Raw genomic sequence first — 25,551 nt, forward strand, 5'->3', positions numbered from 1 at the left:
AGAAACTATCCTCATTTTTTTAAATTCTTTTTTTCTTTTTTCTGTTCAGCTTGGGTGATTTCCACTCCTGTCTCCAGTTCACTGGTCCATTCCCCTGTGTCATCTGATCTACTGTTGATTCCTTCTATTGTACTTTTTAATTTCCATTATTGTGTTCTTTAGCTCTGTTTGGTTCTTCTTTATACTTTCTAACTTTTTTAATCTTCTAACTGTGTTCATTCTTCTGGGTTCATTGAGCATCTTTACGATCGTTACCTTGAACTCATTGTCAGGTAGATTGCTTATCTCCACTTCACTTAGTTCTTTTTCTCATTTTTGTCTTGTTCCTTCATTTGGGACATACTCCTCTGCCTCCTCACTTTGTCTAATTCTGTGTTTATTTCTGTGTATTTGTAATCCAGTTATGTTTCCTAATCTGGAAGAAATTGCCTTATGTAGAAGACGTTCTGTGGGGCCCAGCAGCCCACTCCCCTCTGGTCACCTCACGTAGGCTGTGTAGACTGTTACGTTGGGGTTGGTTTGACTACTGTGGGCACACTGGTCGGTGGGCCTGATCCCTGGCCCAGTTGGCTGCATGGCCCTAGCTCATGTGGAGGCTCTTGGCCTGCTGTTAGGTGGCATGGGGTCCTGGCACAGCTGGTTGCATGGTATGGCGGGGGCAGAGCTGGTGCTGGCCTGCTGGTTGGTGGAGCCTAATCCCTGGGTGGCTGTCTGCCAGTCCTGAGGGGTCCTGGGACTGATGCCAGCCCACGGGTGGGTGTCCTGGGGCTGATGTCAGTCTGCTGGTGGGTGGGTAAGCCCCTGCTGCTAATAGGCTAGAGGGAGGATTCCAAAATGGTGCTTGTTAGCACCAGTGTCCTGGTGGCAGAACGAGCCCCCCAAAATGGCTGCTGCCAGTGTCTGTGTCCCCAGGGGGCACCAGTTGCCTCCTGCCTCTCCATGACCAACAGGTGGGTTTGACCCAGACGCCCTTCAGGTTACTGCCTCTGCGCTGGGACTTGCACTGTGTGAGATTTACTGTGTGCCCCTTAGGAGTCTCTGGTTCCTAGATTCCTCTGGCTCTCCCATGCACAAGCCCTGTTGCCTTTCAAAGCCACACATTCTGCAATCTTGTTTTCCTGGTGCAGGACCTCCAGACTGGGAAGCCTGATGTGGGGCTCAGACCCCTCACTCTTTGGGAAGAACCTCTGCAGTTGTGATTATCCTCCCATTTGTGGGTTGCCTACCAGGCGGGTGTGGGTCAGATCATCGTGTATCTCTGCCATCCCTAACGATCTCACTGTGGTTCCTTCTTTGTGTCTTTAGTTGTGGAAAACCTTTCTGCTGGTCTCCAGGTTGTTCTCATAGATGGTTGCTCCGTCCATAGTTGTAGTTTTCACATGCTCGTGGGAGGGGCTGAGCTCAGGGTCTTCCTACTCCACCATCTTGGCCCCACCTCCGTCGTGTTCTCATTTTTACTCATCTCTGAGTATTTTCTAATTTCCTTTGTGATTTCTTTTTTTTTGATCCATTAATTGTTTAAGAGCATATTGCTTAATTTCTAAAATTTTGTGAGTTTTCCAGTTTTTTTGTTACTGATTTCTAACTTTCATCCAGTTGTGGTTAGAGAAGATCCTTTGTATAAGATCTGTATTTTAAAATGTATTGAGACTTAACTTGTGGCCTAACATATGGTGTATCCTGGAGAATGTCCTATGTGCACCTGAGAAAAATATGTATTCTGTGGTTGTTGGGTAGAGTGTTCTGTATATGTCTGTTAGACTCGTTGGTTTATTGTGTTGTCTTGTTTCCTTCCTTATCTTCTGTCTGGTTATTCTGTCCACTGTTGAGAGTAGAGTAGTGAAGTCTCCAGCAATTATTATGGAGCTCTCTGTTTCTTCCTTCAGTTCTGTCAGTTTTTGCTTCATTTATTTTGATGGGCTATCATTTGGTATATAAATGTGGATAATTGCTATACCTCCTTGCTGTATTAAACGTTTTATAATATGTAATGTCATTCTTTGTCTCTTCTAAGCTTTTATGATTTAAAGTCTGTTTTGTCTGATATTACTATAGCCCTAGCCCCTGCTCCCTTTGGGTTACTGTTTGCACATAATATCCTTTTCCATCTTTTCACTTTCAACCTGTTTGTGTCTTTGGATCTCACGTGATTATCCTGTAGACAGCATATAGTTGGAACATGTGTTTTTATACACATGCCAGTATCTGTTTCTTGATTTGTGAATTTAATCCATTTATATTTAAAACAATTACTTATGAGGAGGGGCTTACTTCTGTCATTGTTTTCTATATGCTTTATAGCTTCCCCCCCAATTTGCTACATTCTTGTCATCTTCGTGTTTAGTTGATTTTTTGTAGTGAGATGTTTAAATTCCTTTCTCATTTCCTTTTATGTATATTCTATAGCTATTTTCTTTGTGGTTACCATGGGGATTACATTTAACATTCTAAAGGTATACCAACTTAACTTTATTAACATACAAACACTGCTCCTTTACAGCTCTGTCCCCACCGTTTTTGGTTGTTGATGTTACAGAATTACATCTTTATACATTCTATGCCCCCAAACATAAACCGATCATTATTTTAAATGCATTAGTCCTTTATATTATGTAGAAAACAAGATTTGGAGTTACAAACCAAAGTTACAGTAATATTAGCTTTTACACTAATAATTTTTTCTTTAAATGTGTTAATTTCTTAAACCGTGTAGAAAATGAAAAGTGCAGTAACAAATCATTGTTACATTAATACTAGCTTTTATAATTTCCCATCTGTTACTTTTATTGAGATATTCATTTCTCCAAGCAGCTTCAAGCTACCATGTAGTGTCCTTTCATTTCACCTTGCAGGATTCCCTTGAGCATTTATTGCAGGGCAGGTCTAATGGTGAAGAACTCCCTCAGCTTTCGTTTATCTGGGAATGTCTTAATGTCTTCTTCATTTTTAAAGACAGTTTTTCAGGGTCTAGGATTCTTGGTTGACAGTTTTTTCTTTTAGCACTTTGAATATATCAGCCCACTGTCTTCTGTCCTGTAAAGCTTCTGATGAGAAATCTGATAATCTTATTGAGGGTCCCTTGTATGTGATGACTTGCTTCTTTCTACATGCTTTCAAGATTCTTTGTCTTTGTTTTTTGATAGATTGATTATAATGTGTCTTGGTGTAGGTCTCTGAGTTCATCTTACTTGGAGATTACTGACCATCTTGGATGTTTATACTCATGTCTTTCATCAAGTTTGGGAAGTTTTCAGCCATTATTTCTTCAACTATTCTCTGCCCCTTCCCTCTCTTCTCCTTCTGGGAATCCCGTGATGCATATTATGTTGGTCCACTTGGTGGTGTCCCACAGGTCCCTTAGGCTCTGTTCACCTTTCTTCAATCTTGTTTCTTTCTGTTCTACAGACTTGAAAATTTCTGTTGCCCTACTTTCAAGTTTGCTAATTCTTTCTTCTGCCTGCTCAAATCTGTTTTAGAGTGCCCCTGGTGAATTTTTAAACTTGTTATTGTTCTTTTCAGCTCCAGAATTTCTTTTTGGTTTCTTTTTAGGTTTTCTATATTTTTATTAATATTTCCATTTTGTTCACTGTTTATTTTCTTGGCTTTCTCCACATCATCCTTTAATTCTTTGAGTATCTTTAAGACAGTTGTTTTAACATCTCTGTCTAGTAGATTTGCCATCAGGTCTTTTTCAGGGACAATTATGTTGATTTATTTTTTCTTTTGAATGAGCCACACTTTCCTGTTTCTATGCCTTGTGATTTTTGCTGTTGTCATTGTTGTCGAATACTAGACATTTGAATCTAGTGATGTAGTAACTCTGGAAATCAGATTCTCCCCTTTCCCCAGGGTCTGCTCTGTGTTATTGTTTTATTTTTATAATCTGTCTCTGAGACAGGGATTGGTCTGAGGTGTAAACTTAAGGTTTTTCTCAAGTCTTTTCTGAGCCTTGTCCTGGGCATGTGCAGTCACTTTCTAATTTTCCCCATATATTAGTTGTTTTTGAGTGTCCTCATGTCTGGCTCCTAAAGTGAAAAATGAATGGGGGATGGAAGTCACTTCATCCAGAAGGAGAGGGGCTTGTGACAGTTGGGGGAGGAGTAACAACAGTGGCTGCCGCCTCTGTGATGAGAAGCAGGAGTCAGCGAACAGAGCACAGGTGTCTGCTATTTGGAGCACAGCGTTCTTTTTGTCCACCCTGGATCCTGCACACTGTGTGCAAGATACTCCAGCGACATGTGTGCAGGTGCCTTTCACAGGCTGGGGTTGGGGGATAGGTAGCTGCTTCTGTTGACCAAAAATTAACTTTGGAAATTGACCAAAATTAGCTTCAATTTACTCTCCAAGTTTTCCCTTGGACACTAGTGCCCAGGGTACCAAACTAGTTACATCAGACATATTCTGCCTAGGTAATTGTTGTCTAGGTGGGGAGACAGAGCCTGGCGCTGCCTACTCGACCATCTTCCCACAATCCTTCCCCAATATGTACATTTTTATTATACCACAGGGCCTATCTCATAGTGCCATTATGAGGATTAAACAGGTTATAAGTATATTACAAGTATCCCAGTGTCCGACATAAAGTAAGTGCTCAGTAAGTATGAGCTACTAATTATATTAGTGGAAATTAAGGTGTAACTGCTAAGGAATTTGGCTTTTACTCCATAGGCAGTGGTCACACATGAACAGGGCGCTATAATCAGAGCTGTACTTAAGGAAGATTAATGGGCAGTATGTGAAGATGAATAGTTAGGAGAGAAACTCTTCTATTAAGCACCTACTGTGTGTGCATATGCTTGAAACATTTGTACACATTTTCTCATTTAATCCTCACGAGGGAGCATATTAAATACATTTTATAAACGAAGAATCTGAGAAGTGATTCCTGACATTCTGAGATTTAAACCTAGGTCTCTCTGACTGGAAGAAATAAGTATTATGTATCGGAATAAGTATTATCAAAACAGAATAACAAGTGTTGGCAAGGACATGGAGAAATTGAAATGCTTGTGCTTTGCTGGTGGAATATAAAATGGTGTACCACTGTGGAAGACAGTTTGGTAGCTACTCAAAAAGTTTAGCTTAGAATTGCCATTTGATCCAGCAATTCCACTTCTAGGTATACACGCAAAAGAACTGAAAGCAGGCGCTCAAAGAGATACTTGCAAGTCAGTGTTCACAGGGGCATTATTCACAATAGCCAGAAGGCGGAAACAACTAGATGTCTATCAATAGATGAATGGATAAACAAGATGTAACATATACATACAATGGACTATTATTTAGCCTTGAAAAGGAATGCAGTTCTGATACATACTACAGCATAGATGAACCTTGAGGGCTTTATGCTAAGTGACACAAGCCAGACACAAAAGGACAAACACTGTGTGATTCCACTCATATGAAGTATGTAGAGCAATTCATAGAGGTGGAAAATATAACAAAGTATAATAGAGGTTAAAGAGGCTGGGGACAGGGAGGGATGAGGACTTTTGGGTACAGAGTTGCTGTTTGCGATGATGAAAAGTGGGTGGTGGTGATGGTTGTGCAACATTGTGAATGTACTTAATGCCAATGAATCGTACACTTAAATATGGTTAAAATGGTAAACTTTATATTGTATATATTTTACCACAATAAAAAAGAATATACAAGCCCCAAAGTAATAATAATAGAATATAGCGCTTTCTGAAGCTCCAGATGATTTTTAAAAAACTCTAACTTGCAATTTGCCTTGAATATGTCTGCATTTAAGAGATAGTCCCCTTCCCACCTTCTAGTACTCTAAGACTGAAAGAAGAAACCTACTCCAATAATAGAAATACTGAGTTACTGCAACACAACTCAAATATATACTTAGAACACGAGGACAGCGCTTACTACCTGTTGTTTTGATCTTTTAATTAATAAAGGAAATGGAGGCTTGGCAGCAAAAAGGATACTTTTTACAGTTTTTACAGAGGTGTATCCCCGTGTGGCCACCACACTTCATGTTATACTTTGCATATCTGCTTTTCAGATTCATCCACGTTGTTATATGTTACTTATTGCTTATGTGTTACTTGTTCCCGTGTATGGAAATTCTGCAGTTTGTTTATTTGTTCCCTGGTTGATAAGATATTTGGGTTATCTCCAGTTTGGCTATTATGACTAATACTGCTATGAACATTTTAATACAGTTTTTGAGTGGACATATATTTTCATTTATCTTGGGTAAATACCAAGGAGTGGGCTTTCAAGGTTGTATATTAAGTATGTGTTTAACTTCATAAGACACCGACAAACTGTCTTCTAAAGTGGTTGTACTGTTTTAAATTCCCACCAGCAATGTAGGAGAGCTCCAGTCGCTCTATAGCCTGTGCAGTATTTGGTGTTACTGATAGTCTTAAAGTTTGGCCGTTCTCTTGGGTGTGTAGTGGTAGCACATTGTGGCTTTGCTTTGCCTCCCCTAATGCCTGATGATGTGGACCATCTTTCCATGTGCTCACTTCCCATTCGTATGTCTTCTTTGGTAAAGTATCTGTTCAAATCTTCTGTCCCATAAAAAAAAATTGGGCTGTCTTATTAATATATATACATATATTTTAACAGTTTTGTTGAGATATAATTCACATACCATAAAGCAACCCATTTAAAATGTACAATTTTATGGTTTTTGTATATTCACAGAGTTATGCAGATATCACCACAATCTAATTTGGAACTTCCGACTGTCCCCAAAAGAAACCCATACCCGTTAGCAGTCAGTATCCATTCTCTCCCCACCCCCAGCCCTAATCTACTTCCTGTCTCTTTAGATTTGCCTATTTTGGATATTTCCTATGATGGAATAACAGAATATTTTATCTTTTGTGACTAGCTTCTTTCACTTAGTGTAAGGTCCTCAAGGTCCATCCATGTTGTAGCATGCATCAGTACTTCATTCCTTTTTGCTATGAAATAATATTCCGTTGTATGGACATACCACATTTATCTATTCGTTAGTTGATTGACATTAGGACTGTTTCCACTTTCTAGCTATTATAAGTAATGCTGCTGTGAACATCGTGTACAGGTTTTTGTGTAGACACGTTTTCATTTCTCGGGTATATAGATATACGTGTGCAAATATTTTCTCCCTCTTGAAGAAGTCTGTGTCTTCCCTCTTGATTTTCTTGACAGTATCTTTTGGAGAGCAAAATTTTAGAGTTTTCATAAATTTTAATTCATCAATTTTTTTCCTCTATGACTCATTCATCCTTTTTGTATCTTATCTAGGAAATCTTTGCCTAATCGAAGGTCACAAAGAATTTATGTTTTCTTCCAAAAGATTTATACTTTTAGCTCTTATATTTAAGTATGCAATCTATTTTGAAACAATTTCTGTGTCTGGTGTGACATAAGGATCGAGTTCATTTTCCTGCATATGGATATCTATCAGCAGTACGTTTTAAAAGATGATCAATTAACCATTGGATTATCTTGGCACCTTTGGCAAAAATCAATTGACTATGAATATGTGGATCTCCTCCTAACTTTTAATTCTGTATTCCTGATCTATATGTCCATTCTTATACAACCCTGTATTGTCCATTCAGTACAACCCTGTATTGACTACCGTAGCTTTATAGTATCACTAGAAATCAGGTAGTCTAAGTCCTCCAACTTTATTCTTCTTTTCCAAAATTCTTTTGCTTACTTGAAGTCTTTTGCATCTCCATATAAATGTTGAATAAGCCTGTCAGTTTCTACAAGTATGTGGCTGCAGCTTTCACTGGAATTGTGTTGAATTAATAGATAAATTTGGGGGAGGATAGGGGCTTCCCTGGTGGCGCAGTGGTTAAGAATCCACCTGCCAATGCAGGGGACACGGGTTTGATCCCTGGTCTGGGAAGATCCCACATGCCGCGGAGCAGCTAAGCCCGTGAGGCACAACTACTGAGCCCGTGTGCCACAACTACTGAAACCCACGTGCCTAGAGCCCTTGCTCCACAACAAGAGAAGCCACAACAATGAGAAGCCCATGCACTGCAACGAAGAGTAGCCCCCCGCTCGTCGCAACTAGAGAAAGCCCACACACAGCAACGAAGACCCAACAGGCAAAAATAAATAAAATAAACAAATTTTTAAAAAAGTAAAAAAAATAGATAAATTTGGGGAGGATTGGCACAGCAATGACATTGAATCTTCTGATCAATAAGCATGGAATATCTTTTCATTTTCATTGCACCTTTAATTTCTTTCAGCTGTGTTTTGTATTTTTCAGTGCCTGGGTTTTGCCCGTAGTTTGCTAAATTATCCCGAAATATTTCATACATTAAAAAATTAAATTTCCATTTTACCCTTACTATAAGAATATGATAGATTTTTGCATAATGACCTTATATCCTGTAACCTTGCTCTCACCTTTTCTAGTTGCTTTTTTGTAAATTCCTTTTTTTCGACACAGACAACGAACCTGTCTGCAAATAAAAAGTTTTACTTTTTTTTCCCCGATCTGTATGCCTTTCATTTTTCTTGTCATGTTGCACCTCGTGGGACCTCCAGTACAATGCTTAATAAAAGGGTGAGAGCAGATATTACTGCCTTGTTCATAATTTTAGGAGGAAAGCATTTAATTTTTCAAAATTATTAACTATGGGGTTTTTTTGCAGGTGCCCTCTATCAGGTTGAGGAAACCCCCTTCTATTCCTAGATTGCCAAGAACGTGTATGACTTGGTGTAGAGTTCAGTCAGATGCTTCTTGTACACTATTAAGATGATATAGTTTTTCTTTTTTCTCTGTAAATATGATGTAAATATGTAAAAACTGTAAATTTTTGGTTTACAAGGTGGTTTTTGAATGCAAAAACAACCTTGTAGTCCTGGGATAAATTCCACTTGGTTGTAATGTACTTTCCTTTTGATAAACTATTCAAAATGATTTCCTAATATCTTGTCAAGGATTTTTTTTTTTTTTTTTTTTTTTTGCGGTACGCGGGCCTCTCACTGTTGCGGCCTCTCCCGTTGTGGAGCACGGGCTCCGGACGCGCAGACTCAGTGGCCATGGCTCACGGGCCTAGCCGCTCCGCGGCATGTGGGATCTTCCCGGACCGGGGCACGAACCCGTGTCCCCTGCATCGGCAGGCAGACTCTCAACCACTGCGCCACCAGGGAAGCCCCATTGTCAAGGATTTTTGCACCTACATCCAGGGAGCTATTAGTGTGTAGTTTTTGTTTCTTGTAATATCATTGTCTGGTTTTCCTATCAGGTTAATGCTGCTGCTTCACAGACTAAGGCAGGAAGTGTTTTCCTCTTTTATTTTCTGGATGAGTTTGTGTAGAATTGGTACAATAACTTCTGTAAATTTTTGGTAGAATTCACCAGTGAAGCCATCTGGGCTTGGAGTCTTCTTTGTGGGAAGATTTTTAACTAGAAATTTCTTTGTGATTGGACTAATCAGGTTATCTATTTCTCCTTTAGTGAGTTTTGGTATTCTGGACGTGACATTTTCATCAAAGTTGTCAAATTCATTGGCATAAAGTTCATAATACTTCCTTTTCATCCTTTTACCCTGTAGAATCTGCAAGAAGATCTTCTCTCTCATTCTTGGTGATTTGTCTCCTTTCTTTTATTCTTTGATCTGTCTGGCTAGAGGTTTATCAATTGTATTAATTTTTTCAAAGAATCAGATTCTGATTTCATTGATTTACTCAATTGTATTTGTTTTCTATGCCATTGTCTTCTATTATTGCCTCCTTTCTGCTTGGTTTGGGTTTAATTTTATTCTTTTCCTAATTTCTTAAGGTAGAAGCTTAGATGACTGGACCTTCTATTTTCTAATAAAAGTTTAATGTTATAAATTTTCTTACATGCACTGCTTTACTGCACACTGCAACTTCTGATGTTGCATTTTCATTTTTACTTAGTTCTTCATAATTTATAACGGTCATATTTTACCTAGAAATGTGTTGTCTAATTTCCAGTAGTTTTGCGGAGGGGGGTGGATTTTCCAGATGTATCTGTTACTGATTTCTAGTTTAATTATTTTGTAGTCAGAGAAAAACCACTTTGTTTGCAATTCTTTTGAATTTGAGGGTTGTTATATGGCCCATAAGATGGTTTCTCTTCATGAATGTCCCATGTGTTGTTGGGGAAAAATGTGTATTGAGTGGAATGTATTTGTTCACTAGAACAGAGGAATTTATGCTTTTTTTTTAGGTTCAGAAGACAAAGACCATATTGTGGTTGTTCTAATTGATCTTAAGAGATCTGTTCTGAGTTTGCATTTTCACGTTTTCAAGGCTAATTTTAAGTTTGCACACAGATTTGAAAAACCCTTGCCCTTGCTTTTCTTTTTCACCATGTTATAAAATGTATATTGGCCTTGCTGACATTTTCTACTCATGTTACTTAAGGCCAGGATTGAGTTTAAATGTAGATGGTGTAAGCTACTCTTAAGTGAGATGTGAGGCAGGCTAGTTAAGGGCATGGCTCTTAGAGTTGGGTGGACCCACGTTCCAGTCTTTATTCTGCTACTTAATATGTCTGTGTTCATGGGCACATGGTCTTTCAATCTTGCAAGGCTTTTGTGAAATCAGCTTTGACAACAGCAGTGAAGCACCTGTGTGCATGGTACAAGTCAGGGACAAATGACACTCTTGCTGTTACGGGGCTTGGGGGAGTAATGGGAAGCATTCGCGCGGTTTCATTTTCAGAACCTGTCTGATGAACCTGGATCCCTTTCTTAGCCGTTTACCCGTATGTATCGAGAACTCTGCCTTCTCTGAGCTGCTCCTTAGTGATTATAGCACCAATGTCTCCTAAGAAGGGTTATTTACTCTTATTTTCTAACCCTATACAATGCATTTGTTTATTGGGTAGCTCTTCTCAGTGACGGGAGAAATGAGGCACCATGCTGATAGCGATCACCTAGGAACATGAGGCCGTAAGAAGGGGAGGGTCGTCCCATCAGTTCCTACCAGAGGCCTTGAATGCCTGTGTCATGTACCATTGGGTTAAGCACCAGAAAGACGACACCTAGAAATAAGCTCGCAAATCAGAGGAGAAAGGCGATGGGAAGGGTATAGTTTACAATTTGTCTGCTATGTCGTGTTCCGTAAGGCCTGAGTAAAAAAATTATTAAATTGCTGAAATCACTGAACATACATAGAAGCAAAAGAGTAGTAAAGAAAGACACAGCTGAGCCCTGTTAACGTGCAAATTATATTCTCGTTTGACCAACGTGGCCGCATGCACTTGGGCCGGGCACTCTGCCGGGCGGCTGACCCAGCGGCCGACACGGCCCGTCCTGGTGGGCGGCGTGCGAGCCACAGCATAAGGGCTGAGATGACGAGGCAGGTACAGGGGCTGTGGGAGCCCAGAGGAAAGGCACCTAACGCAGGCTTCCCGAAGGGTGAGCGGCCACGGGGTCAGGAGTGAGGGGCGAAGGGGTTCGGGAAGAGGAAGCAAGCTCTGGGGAGGCCGTTCGTTAGTTGTCACCTCTGACCTTCCCAGAAACACCCAGCCGCAGGGAAATGCACGATTTAGCGGGGAACGTCTACACCATCCAGTCTCCCCAGACCCAGCCCAAGATAAACCAAGCACAGGATGACGGTATAGTACCCCCATGTGTGTTACAGAGTTTTCCAGAGAAAATCTTGATGATTAAAAGAATGACCGCAAGTAAGTCAGGCTTGTTGATGCATTTTATTGTGAGATGGGGGAGTCTGGTAAAAAACTAGAAAATGACCATGGTGTAACAAGGAACTTAAAAATGAAGAGTCAGGTTTGTAACTTACATACATGAATACAGGAACAAATTGGCACAAAATGTTAAACGTTGTTCCCAACACTGTTTACATAAGGTCGCCCTAGCTTGGCTTGTAAGGAACGAGACTTCATGGTTAGACTAATCTCTTCATAAAACCGCAGAGCAGCATGCTGTTAGTCACACAGTGAATTTCAGAATTTAATAGTTTTATAGTAAAAACTGGGTAAAGGTAAAATGACTTGATTGTAGTTGTAAAACTAATACATTCCCATTTAAATTCTGTTCTACAGTCCAAGGCAAGTATAAATGTTAACATAACACTGTTAAATCAAATCTCAATGCAAGAGAACCAATTGCATCTCTACTTTAAATCTTATCAACTTTCCAAATTTTCATACTAAAATATATTATTGTATTAATACAAACTACAGTATTATACACTACACTGTGTAATAAATAAAGAAATATAAAAATAAGACACATAAATATAAAAGTTTTCTAAAACTAAAAGTACATATGTCAGTTAAGAAGGGTATTAATACTGCCAGGTTTGAAGACATACAGTACAAAAATGTTGCACAGATCTATAAACTAAAAGAAATAAAATAATACTGATAGGTAAGAATCAGCTAATGTTGTTAATAAACTGGGTCCATAATAACTAACATTTGGAAACAATTATGAGCCAAATAACAATGGCAGGTCCATGTTTGAAATGCAAGTACATGGATAAAGCAGATTAGAAAATTTCCCTTTCATTTCTGTAGAGAAATTCTGAAAGTCAATTAACGCAAAATGAATACGGAGGAATTATTAAAGGGTGAAATGTCCCAGTGTTTGGCTTCTCTGACAGAGTCAGTGGTTCTGAGTTTTATTTTAGAATTTCGATACAAGAAACGAATCAACAAATGCTAGTTATTGTAGGCCACGCATGAACGGAGGCTGGTCAGAGCCTTGAAAATACTGATAAATGGCACTTAGAGCACACAGGTCTTGCTTAAGGCCAAAGGAGATACAAAGCTTCATATCACATCCTTCATATTTGTTTACCACGTACTCAAACACAATTACGAACACCGATCTCTGCTGTCCTCACCAGTATCAACACTGTTAGTCCCTGCAATCAGAGCTCAACGGCAATCTTTTCAACTCCATTTAAACCACATGAGTAAGAAACTTCAGCTCTTCTATCGGCTGCTTTCTTAAGGCTAACGATACACTTTAAATGAGAATACGTTCTACTATGACAGCTAAATATTAGAAGTTACTACCTTCTAGACTGAATTTAGAAATGGTAGTTAGCACGGTTTGGAACTGCATTATACTTCTCCGTGAAGGGAATTTTGTAGTGCAGAAGTTCTCACATTTTAAAAAACATAATAAAATACTGAAGCGGATTTAGCATATGTTTACCAATAAAAAATTATAAAATTTCTCCCAATTGTACAGCTTAAGAATAAACCAACGTTAAGAGTGATAATTAATACTGATAAAATGAAACAATGCCAGATGCGTGTCTAAGTAATCAGTTTCCTTTAACCTGTTGCATCTTTGCTTTCTGAGTCATTAAGTTTTCTAATCTGCTTCATGTTACAAACTTGTTCCTAACTTTGAAAAATGCATGAAAAATTACTAGGTCTGAGGTTCAGGCACACCCGGATTTTTTTTTTGTGTGTGGTTTTTTTTTTTTTTTTTTGGTATTTTGTATTTTTTTAAATTTTTACTTTACACAGTAGTGAACAGAAATCACAGTATACAGGTTACTGTGTTTCCGTGAAAAGCATGTATGACATAGAACAAACTTCATTACCAATTAGAATTTTCTTTCTTTCTAGAAAAACGATCAGGCTTCATTTGTTTTCTCTTCAGACACCTGCTCAGCGCCCTGGCTGACTTTGTGTTCTAAGCTGTGGGCTGGGCTTCCAGGTCCTGCGCCCTCCCTCGCACCTTCGGAGTTGGCTCGCCCCTCCCCCTCGCGCCCCTCCCCCTCGCGCCCCTCCCCCCCCTGCGGTCCTCCACTTTCCTTTTCCTCCTGCAGGTCTTCCATCTCCCTCTCCTCCTCCTCCTCCTCCTCCTCCTTGTCACTGTCCTCGTCCTCCTCCCGCGTGGAGCTCTCCCTCTCGTCCGAGTCGCCCTGCGAGGGGGAGGCGCGGGCCCCCGCGTGGTGCGCGGGCGGGCCCCCTGGGCCCGCGGCCCCCGGCTCGGGCCCCTCGGCCTCCCTCTTGCAGTAGGAGTAGCGGTGGTTCATGTGCTGGGAATAGGAGCCCGAGTGGGAGAAGCGCTTCCCGCACTTGTCGCACTGGTAGGGCTTCTCCCCGGAATGCAAGCGCGTGTGCTCGATCAGGTGATGCTTGTGTTTAAACGCCTTTTTGCAGATGCCGCACTCGTGAGGTCTTTTACCTGAAAATAAGGGCACAGCTATGAAATAAGATGGCATTAAGCCGACAGGCTTCGGGGCACTTCAGGTTGGAAATGGTTATAAATTTGTTTTTCCAAAACTGCCAGGTTCACGCGCATACATACCTGTGTGTTCGTATTTATGTCTCAACAACGAGCTACTCTTCTGGAATATCTTGTCACACAAATCACAAGCATACATTCCATTTTCCGTCTTCCGCATTTTCTTTTTGGGTGGCGTGGAGTCAGAGTCGTTCTGATCTTCTACATTGGATACTCCTTCGGAGCTAGTGTCTTGCCTTTCATCCTAGAGGAGACAGAGAAGGAGGAAAACTTCCTTTACATAAACAAAAGCACAGATTAAAGAACTACTGTGATTTACACTTTCCACAGCTTGACAAAGCAGGCTCCAAGGGGAGGGCCAGGTGACGGGTGGGGCCGACACAGACAGAAGGGAGGGGCGCTACCGCCACGACCGCAGCAAACCCAGGGCCAGCTGGCGCCGAGAAGGAAGGACGCCAAAAAGAAGTAATACAAAACGCAGTACTAACACAGTCCACCTAGTTCCATATGAATCGTTAATTTATGAGAAACTGGCAGAAAGTTTTAACTTACGAGTTTGCGGAACAATCACAGGTTCGTGACTGCATCACTTACCTTCACTCTTTCATTCTGGGTTCACTAAGCAAAAATTAAGATTCTGTTTTTTAAAAAAGTGGTCTTTAAATTGTATCTTCCAGAACCTTCGAGTTTTGTGAACTAAACTCCACTGCCTCCCTATCACTTTTCTAAGGAGCAAGATGGAAACAATGTAGGAGGGTCTGCATCTCTCAACAAGGACACTCGCTAGACAACACATCTTCCGAGTTTGCTGACAGTGCATCTTCGGAGTTTCGGGTTAGGGATGGGGTTGGGGAGGAAACCTGGGCCTCCTGCCGGTAGAATAATTCTTCAGGGAGCCTGTGGAGGGACTGGGCCCCTAAGATCCTGTGTCTTTTCTGAAGTCTTCCATTCTAAAGTCACAAATTTTCTACAAGTTCAAAGGTTTTGCACGTTTCTCACGGCTTTGTGAGGCGGGAGAAGCGCCGACATGTTTCTGGCATTTGCGAGCTGCTAATGGTGCTAAAGGGACTCGATTTTCAACGTTATTTGATCAACGTTATTGGATGATTAACTGAAATGTTTGTGGTTCCCTGTTTATTATTCAAAGGCATGAAGAGTGTTATACCCAAAATTTAGACTTAGTGAGAAATTAGCCGTGTGAAAACTTTTTCAAGAGTTACCACAATTACGGGAAGCCCATTGGTAGCAATAGTTAAGGAGAAAAAAGCAGCAAAACACACTTGAACAGGATACTGTAATTATTTTAGCTGCACCTACTTATAGCAAATATTTGGAAAAAAGATTGAATCAAATGAATACTAGAGATAAATTCAATCAGGAATTGATGGAAAAAAATGGAGAGACATCAAGGTCAGTGACGTAGAAAAAGCCCGGACAGTGAGACACACACAATCGCACACATTGGTTCTATCAAAACCGTCATGGATTTGGGGGGAGTTAAAGAGGAAACTGCAAACATAGATTCACAAGTATATTCCCTCATATATCATTACGATTGACCACTATTTAGTTTACAGCTTACAAAATCGTTAGTAAATTCACTAGATGAATTTTTTTTTTTTTTTTTTTGCGGTGCGCGGGCCTCTCCCGTTGTAGAGCACAGGCTCTGGACGCGCAGGCTCAGCGGCCATGGCTCACGGGCCCAGCCGCTCCACGGCATATGGGATCTTCCCGGACCGGGGCACGAACCCGTGTCCCCTGCATTGGCAGGCGGACTCTCAACCACTGTGCCACCAGGGAAGCCCACTAGATGAATTCTTTATATAATTTTTGTTTGTTTAAAGTTTTGTTTTATAAACAGAGGTGTTAACACATAAAAAGTGATAGCTAAGTTTGCCTGGTGTGAAATGTCTGTGAACAGATTCTCATTTACGAATGATCATAATCGACACAGAACGTTAACGAATTTGGGGATCTGACTAGAAAACAGAAGTCTGATTAGTAAGCATTCCAGGTTTACTTTCCTCTTCTGTCTCTAGTTTCAAACAGTCAATATTTAGCTGAGACTCATCGACCCTTTTCTCAGCAGAATAACAAAACTGCCGTTGAAAAGTACTAAGGCACACATTCATCTATTTCCTTTCAGAAATGACAGCTTAACAAGCTGCTTGGCTCTCTTGGGACTGATTTTTATTAGAAAAATTCACTGAAAAAAGTCAAACGAGCACTTGACCAGTAGAGGCCGAGGGTGCGGGCATTCTTTACCTGATTTCCGTTGGGCTGGGCCGCCCTCAGGGCTGCTTCCTGGGCCACCGGGCTGACTGCAGTCGAGTACGTGTAGGCGACCTGGGGGATCAGCAGGGTCTGCTTGTTGGCCGCCAGCGCTCGCAAGCACGGAACGCTGTTCTGGTCGGTGATGGCCACGATCGTGGGTAACTGGGCAGTGACTGTAGGTATAGCAATATTTATGGGGTTGGCACTTGGTGGGATTACATTTACAACTGGTTCTGAGTCTGTGACACAGCTGTCCTTTTGTGGCTCCTTTTTTGCACAAGACAAGTTCAAGGGTTCTTCCTGGACAGAATAAACACTGTTCTGGTAAACACTAGTGATAGTTGACCTTTCCAATAACTCTCCCTGTTGCTTTGGTAGTGAAAGATCAAGAGGTTCGACCTGTGGCTCTTCCTGTGCCCCTTCTGCCGGGTACGAGTAACCCTGTGCGTTTCCGGAGGAGGAGAGGTTGAGGGGGGATGGGGATGATGCGCTGCTTCTGGAACCGTTGACCGCGGAGCCCACTGGTAGGACGGGGGAGCCGGTTATCTTCAGAGGACTCTGGAGATTCCTCGTGCCGTCCTGGGATTCATCTGCGTTTGTGGGCTGAGGCTGGTCATCGTTCTTAGCAGGGATGTTGGCTTTGCCTGGCTCGGGAGAAGATGCTTCAGAAGACTGCACTGACGTCTGTCCCGTCTGCATCTTTTCAAACCACTTCTTCACTACATCCGGCGGTAGGTTCACTGAGTCAGCAATTTTTGAGAGCTCTTCCGCACTTGGCTGTGCATTCAGAGCATAATATGCTTTCAGAAGAGACAGGAGGTTCTTTAAAGGTGGCTGGCTGGGAGACAGGCTGCCGTCTCCGGACCCCGAGGGAGCAGAGGCCTCGGGCTTGGCACCTTCTGGCGTGGGGGGCAGATGGGGCTGGGCGGGCTGCTTCAGGTCATAGTGCTTTAGCTCCGGAAGTGCGCTGATGTCCCCTGGACAGTCGTCACACAGGAGGCAAGTGCTGTCGTTCCCTCCTCCTTCAAAGCTTTTGTCCTTCTCAGATTTAACAGTAAGATCTTCTGGTAACTTTTCACTTTTGCAACTGTTGGTGGGGACTGGATTTTCTTTTTTTAAATTCTGAGGAACAACTTGAAGTTGGCTAGGTTGTTCAAGACTGTAGTTAATGATGATTTTGGTGGTTCCATCTTGATCCACCAGAGGAAGACTGATGGCTGAAATAACAGAATGGCCACCTTGCTGGATGGATGATGCGCTGATTGTTTCTTGTTCTTTGGATGCAAGATTGGCTTGATTATTCTCCAAAACTTGCCTGATTACATTACCATCTACCGCCACTTTAAGTACATTCTGAATATCACTTAAATTGATACTGATGGGGGACACCAACCCCACCGTTGGCAGAACAACGGCTTGCACCACACCCTGAGGAGTACTGGTTGCCTGCAAGGGGCCACCACCACTGAAAACCCCATTCTGTAAAGGGGTTGAACAGTTGATTCCTGAAGCAACCACTATGGGCTTGAACTCATAATCCACAGGCTCCGTTTTGATTTGGTTTACGGAAAGTTGTTCTTGGAAGGGCTTATTCTCTATCTTCTGCCGTATCTGTGGTCGCGTGGGACTGCCCGGTGATGCCGAGAGAGATGGTGAGGGACACTGCGAGGTCTTGAGCCCTGTTCGTGGTCGCCCGTTCACAGGCATCAGGCTGATACATTTCTTACTGCTTATGTGTGAGCTATAGGAACCGGAATGGGAAAAACGTTTCTTGCAGTTTGGGCATTCATATGGCTTCTCTCCTAAACAACAACAAAAAATTACATTCATAAATTTTTACGTATCCACGTTTTCCCTAAAACAAGCAGTTATCAATTTAAAAAGAGGTTACCATGTATGTTTGTAATATAATTTTATTTAGACTCATCACTTTACGTTCAAAACCTACGTAAATGTCATAAACACCAGTAAAACGTGAGTCTGAACTACGTGCTAACGTGAGTCTGAACTACGTGCTAACCAAGAAAAGAATCTTCTCAGCATATGTGTCCAACATGTCTGCAAACTTTTAAAAGTTCAAATCATTCTCAAATACCAAAAAATTATATCCTACTCTTTCAAGTAATTTTTTTCTTATCCTGTTTCATCAATTTATGTAATTTTCTATACTTTATTCTACTTAACCATCTGTAGGAGAAATTAATATTAGAGGAAAGAAAAGTAAATCTCCCATAAGGCTTAACGTGTACGAACATCTCGCCTTAACTGTGTGAGTCATGAATATCTATCCTTCCCATATCCACAGGTTTCCACAGGTTTCCTTGAAAATATCTTTTTCGATGGGAAGAAAACTTCAAATACAAGGTATTGTTAGAAGCCTTGGCTTATTAAACTGGGATGTATGTACTTCCGGATATATCAGGCAGTGTTTTACTGGGTATGAAAAGCATCTTACAGTTTCAATTTTAGCGATAGTGGTTATGGTAATTTAAAACATGTAAATATTAAGACACAGATTAGACTATGTTGCACAAATGCAACGTTTCTGTGAAACGTTAGGAAAAAAACAAAGAAGCTTCCTGCTTACAGAGGCCTCCTTTAAGTTGCTTCCCTAGACCTTCCAGGGTACAAGGCATTTATTCTTCTTGGCCAGTAGGGATACTTTGACAGAAAATTTTGAGAAGCACTGAGCTACATGAAATATTTACATACAGCCTATTTCTTTTTTCCTTTTGCTTTAACTTATAGTTCATTGTTTATAATTTAAAGGTTACTGATGCCCATTTTCAGGGAGGTAGCAAACTCCAGGTGTTGTGGGCCGTTTACCTGCACCTGTTACAGTGCAGCTCAGCAGCTCACAGAGATGCTCTTTAAAAACCTTCTTTAGATGAATGAATGGCTAATTATGAAAATTATGAAATGTGACGATGCTGATTATCTACTCAGTAGCAAAATTAAAGCTCTTTATCTCCCCCCCTTTTTTTTGATGTTTATAGCCACTTTATTTTTTTTTAATTGATGTATAGTTGATTTGCAATGTTGTGTTAGTTTCTGGTATATTCAGCTTTATTCTTTTTTTGAATTTTTGAAATTTATTTTTTATACAGCAGGTTCTTATTAGGTATCTGTTGTATACATGTCAATCCCAATCTCCCAGTTCATCCCACCACCACCCCCCCCCCAACACATTCCCCCTTTCTTTTTAATAATTCAAAGGAAAGCAGCAGGAAAGTCAACGTAAGCTCTGCTAGTAATGTAACTTCAATGTTGTAAACTTTAAAACAAGTGCATTATATTTTCATAGAAATTTATATCTAAGAAATCAGAACTGGAAGGAATCTAATAAGCCCTCTATGTAGCCTCCTTCTCAATGAAGAGTTCATTTTGTATCATCCTTGACACTGGCTCATCTCTGCTTAACCTCCTTTATTAGAAGGAGTACTGCCGCTGGACAGCTCTGTGGAGGACAGTCTCGTCTGGCTCTGCTGAGGACCGAGGGTCTGGGTTCTGATTCTGGCTCTGTCACAGGCTGTTTTCTTAACCTTTTTAAGCCTCGGTGTTTTGGTGCATAAATAAATGTAGGTACATCCTCACTGGACTGTTGTAGCAGTTATGTGAGATTATGTAGCAAACCTCAGTGTGCTCTCGAGAAGTGTTGGTGATTCCTTCCAAAGGCGGTGACACAGAGGCTCAGTTCTAGGCCAGAGTCCGCTGCTTGGAGCGCCGACTTCCCTGCACTAGTTTGCTTCTGATGCCACAGAACTGGGTTAACTTTTCCTCCACGAGCCAGACTTCCAAACTGATGAAGAGCTGTCACGTGTACTCTTCAATTTCCCTTGTGTAGGTTGAACATACCCGGGTCTTTCACGCGTTCCTTGTGGGACGTGGTTTTTAGAACCCTTACTCGCTTGTTAACTCACCTCTGGAAATTCTCCAGTTTAATCAATATCTTTCCAGTGGGATGCCTGAAATATGATTCATTACTCAAAATGCATCAGATAAAAATTTCCAGTGGGGGTAAAACAAGGGATATGTCCTAGTATCTCTCTTATTTTAACTTTCTAAATTATTAGGTGGCATTTTTAGGTGAGCTACGCTTGTTCTCCTGCTCTCTAGGAAAATAAGCACATGTAATACAGGTTACTTCTGTCTTTACAAACAGGGAGGTAGAAGAGCACAGTGGGTACGGCAGTGGCTTTGGAGACAGGATGCCTGTGTCAGAGCCCCAGCTCTGCCATGTCCCAGCTGAGTGACTGTGGACAAAGCTAAGCTTGCTGAACCTCCATTTTCTCATCAGTAAAAAAAAAAAAAAAAAAGAGGAAACGGTAGCATCCACCTCACAGGGTTATTGCAAGAACTATATGACTTAATTGCACGCAAATAACTAGGGCATGGCTGTACAGAGCTAAGTGCTCAGTAAGTGCTAGTTATCACTATGCTGATTGGGAATCACCCTGATACTTTGCCACTCCTGCAAAGAAAGTCTGCAGGACAGTTATTCTAGAGCCAGAGCCACTACGTTTGTTAGAAAAACTCCTTTCTAACTCTGACTTCATAGCTTACGGATGATAGCTGAAGCACGTCAGCTCGCTTACCAGTTGACCTGGGTCAGTGTTTGTAACCACTCAGCCCTGGAGGTCGTATCAGGAGGGTGTGCTGCTCAAAGTTACATGTACTACGAACACTGACTGGCTTTTAATGGCTGGGTGGGTGTTCAGATGCACCTGATGTAAAGGTTTTCCAGGCTAAAATGCCTGTGAGGCCGTGGAACAAACCCAGGTTACTTGCTGGAAGGATCCCAGCCCAGGTGCAGGGGCTCCTTTGCACCCCCGTGTGTGGTGTGGTGGCCTTCTCACAGCTCAGTTCCCACCCATGTGTGAAGTTCACATGACGCGTGACACACGTCTCTGCATAGGGTTCATTTCATGGGTATCAGAAGAGACCAACTATCCGGGCAATTTTAGGGCATATAATCGAGGACCCTGACCCTCAAGGCCTTATGAAAACTCAGCTGAGAAAAAAAATTACAGAGGATTCCTGAAGGATATGCAGTTCATTCATTACTAGATACTCTAAACAGTGCTTTCAAAACCATCTGTGGTGAAGGGTCATTTGTTTTTTCATTAAAAAAATTTTCCAATCTCCTATGGACCAATATTGTATAAAATACAATGAAATTGTCACAGCACTGTCTTGGTATACTAGTTTCTCAGTGTATCTGGGATGACACGGAGTAGCCCTGCTTGAACTCTCCCCTTGGAATAAACCATCCGGGAGCCGTAGACTGGGACGGCATCCATCGGCCACCCTGGGACAATGCTTTTTCTGAATTGCACTTTGGTGAAATATCATTGGCCTCTATTGAAGAATCTTACTTTAGAGAGAAAACACTATCAAATTCTCTGCTGTATTATTTTAAGGATATTTCTCAGGATGATATAAATGTTTTGTTCTTTATTCTTTTTTAACTTAATTTTTAACATCTTTATTGGAGTATAATTGCTTTGCAATGGTGTGTCAGTTTCTGCTGCATAACAAAGTGAATCAGCTATACGTATACATATATCCCCATATCCCCTCCGTCTTGCATCTCCCTCCCACCCTCCCTATCCCACCCCTCTAGGTGGTCACAAAGCTCCGATATGATCTCCCTGTGCTATGCGGCTGCTTCCCACTAGCTATCTATTTTACATGTGGTAGTGTATATATGTCCATGCCACTCTCTCACTTCATCCCAGCTTACCCTTCCCCCTCCCCGTGTCCTCAAGTCCATTCTCTATGTCTTTATTCCTGTCCTGCCCCTAGGTTCTTCAGAACTTTTTTTTTTTTTAGATTCCATATATATGTGTTGGCATAGGGTATTTTTCTCTTTCTGACTTACTTCACTCTGTATGACAGACTCTGAGTCCACCCACCTCACTACAAATAACTCAATTTCGTTTCTTTTTATGGCTGAGTAGTATTCCATTGTATATGTGTGCCACATCTTCTTAATCCATTCATCTGTCGATGGACGCTTAGGTTGCTTCTGTGTCCTGGCTATTGTAAATAGTGCTGCAGTGAACACTGTGGTACATGACTCTTTTTGACTTACGGTTTTCTCAGGGTATATGCCCAGTAGTGGGATTGCTGTGTTGTATGGTAGGTCTATTTTTTAGTTTTTTAAGGAACCTCCGTACTGTTCTCCACAGTGGCTGTATCAATTCACATTCCCACCAACAGTGCAAGAGGGTTCCCTTTTCTCCACACCCTCTCCAGCATTTATTGTTTGTAGATTTTTTGATGATGGCCATTCTGACTGGTGTGAGGTGATACCTCATTTTAGTTTTGATTTGCATTTCTCTAATGATTAGTGATGTTGAGCATCCTTCCATGTGTTTGTTGGCAATCTGTATATCTTCTTTGGAGAAATGTCTATTTAGGTCTTCTGCCCATTTTTGGATTGGGTTGTTTGTTTTTCTGATATTGAGCTGCATAAGCTGCTGGTGTATTTTGGAGATTAATCCTTTGTCAGTTGCTTCATTTGCAAATATTTTCTCCTTTCTGAGGGTTGTCTTTTCATCTTGTTTATAGTAACCTTTGCTGTGCAAAAGCTTTGAAGTTTCATTAGGTCCCATTTGTTTGTTTTTGTTTTTATTTCCATTTCTCTAGGAGGTGGGTCAAAAAGGATCTTGCTGTGATTTATGTCATAGAGTGTTCTGCCTATGTTTTCCTCTAAGAGTTTGATAGTTTCTGGTCTTACATTTAGGTCTTTAATCCATTTTGAGTTTATTTTTGTGTATGGTGTTAGGAAGTTTTCTAATTTCATTCTTTTACACGTAGCTGTCCAGGTTTCCCAGCACCACTTATTGAAGAGGCTGTCTTTTCTCCACTGTATATTCTTGCCTCCTTTGTCATAGATTAGTTGACCATAGGTGCGTGGGCTTATCTCTGGGCTTTCCATCCTGTTCCATTGATCTGTATTTCCGTTTTTGTGCCAGTACCATACTGTCTTGATCACTGTAGCTTTGTAGTATAGTCTGAAGTCTGGGAGCCTGATTCCTCCAGCTCTGTTTTTCGTTCTCAAGATTGCTTTGACTATTTGGGGTCTTTTGTGTTTCCATACAAGTTGTGCAGTTTTTTTGTTCTAGTTCTGTGAAAAATGCCATTGGTAGTTTGACAGGGATTGCATTGAACCTGTAGATTGCTTTGGGTAGTATAGTCATTTTCATAGTGTTGATTCTTCCAATCCAAGAACACAGTATATCTCTCCATCTGTTTGTATCATCTTTAATTTCCTTCATCAGTGTCTTATAATTTTCTGCATACAGGTCTTTTGTCTCCTTAGGTAGGTTTATTCCTAGGTATTTTATTCTTTTTGTTGCAATGGTAAATGGGAGTGTTTCCTTAATTTCTGTTTCAGAATTTTCATTATTAGTGTGTATATAGGAATGCAAGAGATTTCTGTGCATTAATTTTGTATCCTGCTACTCTACCAAATTCATTGATTAGCTCTAGTAGTCTTCCGGTAGCATCTTTAGGATTCTCTAGTACGGTATCATGTCATCAGCAAACAAACAGTGACAGTTTTACTTCTTCTTTTCCGATTTGGATTCCTGTTCTCTTTCTTCTGACTGCTGTGGCTAAAACTTCCAAAACTAGGTTGAATAAGAGTGGTGAGAGTGGGCAACCTTGTCTTGTTCCTGATCTTAGTGGAAATGGTTTCAGTTTTTCACCATTGAGAATGATGCTGGTTGTGGGTTTGTCATATATGGCCTTTATTATGCTGAGATAAGTTCCCTTTATGCCTACTTTCTGGAGGGTTTTTATCATAAATGGGTGTTGAATTTTGTCAGAATCCTTGCATTCATGGGATAAATCCCACTTGATCATGGTGTATGATCCTTTTAATGTGCTGATGGATTCTTTTTGCTAGTATTTCTTATTTTTTTTTTTGCGGTATGCGGGCCTCTCACTGTTGTGGCCTCTCCCGTTGCGGAGCACAAGCTCCGGACGCGCAGGCTCAGCGGCCATGGCTCATGGGCCCAGCCGCTCCGTGGCAGGTGGGATCTTCCTGGACCGGGGCACGAACCCGTGTCCCCTGCATTGGCAGGTTTACTCTCAACCACTGTGCCACCAGGGAAGCCCTAGCCTTTAGTTTAAAGTCTATTTTGTCTGATAGGAGAATTGCTACTCCAGCGTTCTTTTATTTCCATTTGCATGGAATATCTTTTTCCATCCCCTCACTTTCAGTCTGTATGTGTCCCTAGGTCTGAAGTGCCCCTCTTGCAGACAGCATATGTTTCTGTATCCATTCAGCCAGTCTGTGTTTTGGTTGGAGCATTTAATACATTTACATTTAAGGTAATTAATGGATATGTTATGTTCCAATTACCATTTTCTTAATTGTTTTGGGTTTGTTATTGTAGGTCTTTTCTTTCTCTTGTGTTTCCTGCCTAGAGAAGTTCCTTCAGCATTTGTTGTAAAGCTGGTTTGGTGGTGCTGACTTCTCTTAGCTTTTGCTTGCCTGTAAAGGTTTTAATTTCTCCGTCCAATCTGAATGAGATCCTTGCTGGGTAGAGTAATCTGGTTTGTAGGTTCTTCCCTTTCATCACTGTAAATATGTCCTGCCACTCCCTTCTGGCTTGCAGAGTTTCTGCTCAAAGATCAGCTGTTAACCTTATGGAATTCCCTTCTATGTTATTTGTTGCTTTTCCCTTGCTGCTTTTAATTCTTTGTATTTAATTTTTGATAGTTTGATTAACATGTGTCTTGGTATGTTTCTCTTTGGATTTATCCTGTATGGGACTCTCTGTCCTCTTGGAGCTGATTATTTCCTTTCCCATATTAGGGAAGTTTTCAACTATAATCCCTTCACATATTTTCTCAGTCCCTTTCTTTTTCTCCTCTTCTTCTGGGACCCCTGTAATTCGAATGTTGGTGTGTTTAATGTTGTCCCAGAGGTCTCTGAGACTGTCCTCAGTTCTTTTCATTCTTTTTTCTTTATTCTGCTCTGTGGTAGTTATTTCCACTATTTTATCTTCCAGGTCACTTATCCGTTCTTCTGCCTCAGTTATTCTGCTATTGATTCCTTCTAGAGGATTTT

The 25,551-nt window shown here is 41.1% G+C and overlaps 1 protein-coding gene across 1 annotated transcript in view; it reads right to left on the bottom strand.

The window, feature by feature from the left end:
- Positions 1-11,649: 11,649 nt before the first annotated feature.
- Positions 11,650-25,551, bottom strand: part of ZEB1 (zinc finger E-box binding homeobox 1) — a 191,014-nt gene continuing 177,112 nt past the window's right edge. Inside the window, exons 7-9 of the mRNA XM_060162798.1 lie at positions 16,458-18,268; positions 14,256-14,436; positions 11,650-14,132 (exon numbers count right to left, since the gene is read on the bottom strand). Coding sequence (XP_060018781.1) covers positions 13,576-14,132; positions 14,256-14,436; positions 16,458-18,268 — 2,549 coding nt within the window. The 3' untranslated portion in view covers positions 11,650-13,575. The remainder of the gene's footprint in view (positions 14,133-14,255; positions 14,437-16,457; positions 18,269-25,551) is intronic.

The sequence above is a fragment of the Lagenorhynchus albirostris genome, chromosome 1, assembly GCF_949774975.1.
Source record: "Lagenorhynchus albirostris chromosome 1, mLagAlb1.1, whole genome shotgun sequence".
Taxonomy (NCBI): Eukaryota; Metazoa; Chordata; class Mammalia; order Artiodactyla; family Delphinidae; genus Lagenorhynchus; species Lagenorhynchus albirostris.